Source organism: Eucalyptus grandis, chromosome 8 (genome assembly GCF_016545825.1).
Source record: "Eucalyptus grandis isolate ANBG69807.140 chromosome 8, ASM1654582v1, whole genome shotgun sequence".
Classification (NCBI taxonomy): Eukaryota; Viridiplantae; Streptophyta; class Magnoliopsida; order Myrtales; family Myrtaceae; genus Eucalyptus; species Eucalyptus grandis.
Genome location: NC_052619.1, coordinates 15981159 through 15982644, shown reverse-complemented (window position 1 = coordinate 15982644; position 1486 = coordinate 15981159). Strand labels below are relative to the sequence as shown.

At 43.5% G+C, this 1486-nt stretch overlaps 1 protein-coding gene across 1 annotated transcript; it reads left to right on the top strand.

Annotated features, from left to right (window-relative positions):
* The first annotated feature begins 114 nt into the window (after positions 1-114).
* LOC104456813 (nuclear transcription factor Y subunit B-1) lies at positions 115-1185 on the top strand. The gene has a single exon (XM_010071669.3). It carries the CDS (start codon positions 283-285, stop codon positions 835-837), a length of 555 nt encoding a protein of 184 aa, XP_010069971.1. The 5' UTR covers positions 115-282; the 3' UTR covers positions 838-1185.
* Positions 1186-1486: the final 301 nt, after the last annotated feature.

Below are 1486 nucleotides of genomic sequence, written 5' to 3'. Positions count from 1 at the left end.
TTTTGTTTTCGACTTCTTTTTTCCATAAAATAATTACGATTGACCAGAATCATGTTGCGTCACAGTGCGCCAGATCATAAAAGGGGTTTCACCACTCGCAGGAACCTTTACCATCCCTAGATCTATGGTGCAGAAGGCACCCAAAGAAAAAGAAAATTCTCCAATTCGCAACAGACATACACAGAGATGTGTTAATTCGCCTATATAGGAAGGGGAGGTCTTAAGCAATTTTAAGAGAGCAACGTGTCTTTGTTTGAGAGGGTCCTCAATTTCCTCTCTCAAATGGTGGACAAGTCGGGCTCAAACTCAGATAGAGAAGGCGACAACAAGTACAACTTCTCAGGAGGAGCAGCAACAAGTGCTTCAAATGAAGAAGCAAGCTCTTTAAGAGAGCAAGATCGTCTCCTCCCAATTGCCAATGTGGGGAGGATCATGAAGCATATTCTCCCCCCGAACGCCAAGATCTCGAAGGAGGCGAAGGAGACGATGCAGGAGTGCGTTTCTGAGTTCATCAGCTTCGTCACCGGTGAGGCCTCGGACAAGTGCCACAAGGAGAAGCGCAAGACCGTGAACGGCGATGACATCGTCTGGGCACTTGGGTCCCTAGGGTTTGATGACTATGCCGAGCCGCTCAAGCGGTACTTAAATCGGTATCGGGAGGTCGAAGGGGAGAGGGCCAGCCAAAACAAGGTCACAGGCGGCGAATCAAGAAACGAGAAGAACTTGTACGGGGATGAGTCGCCGGAGAAGCAGCTGGGCGCTGCCTCTTCGTCGCCTCTGAAGTTCTTCGATGTGGCCGACAGGAGTACCAATGGCTCTTTCTCTAAGAGGTATTGAGAGGTACACCATCTTGGAAATCAATCTAACTAAAACTACAGATTTTTAGTTTTGGTAGTAAATAGCATATATATAAGTGAAGCAATCAAAAATATATATGCTTGTGGTGGTGTGTGTTGCTGGCAACTCATGGTTTGCATCTTAGAATTAGCATAGATTTCCTTTCACTGACTATTGGTAGATGCAGAATAATTATGTACAATTGATGTTGGTTGTTTGTTGGAACATTTGGATGCTTAATTTGCAGCTACTTTTATGCGAATGACACAAGTTTTGCAACTTTGGGTTTTGTAGTGGAGGTACTTTGTGTTGAATTGATCAAGAGTGAGGGTTTCCGTCTATACTAAACATGCTAATGATTTGGACATTTTCTTCATCTCAATTTGCCTAGCCTTTTTAAAGTTCAGTCTTGATAATCAGAATCTGCATTACTCATGGCACTTTTCCCTATTTTGAAGGATTAGTGGAAGCCTAAAAGCATAGGCAATCAGTATTTTGAAACAAGACCTAACTCGTGCTTATGCTTGGTAACTTGGAATCTGTAAAATTTCCAGACATACGAAACTAGTTATGTCAATGTCCAAGGCTTCGTGTGTACACGGATCGAACATGGTCACAGAAAGGTTTATATTTCGATTGATTCGCTGAG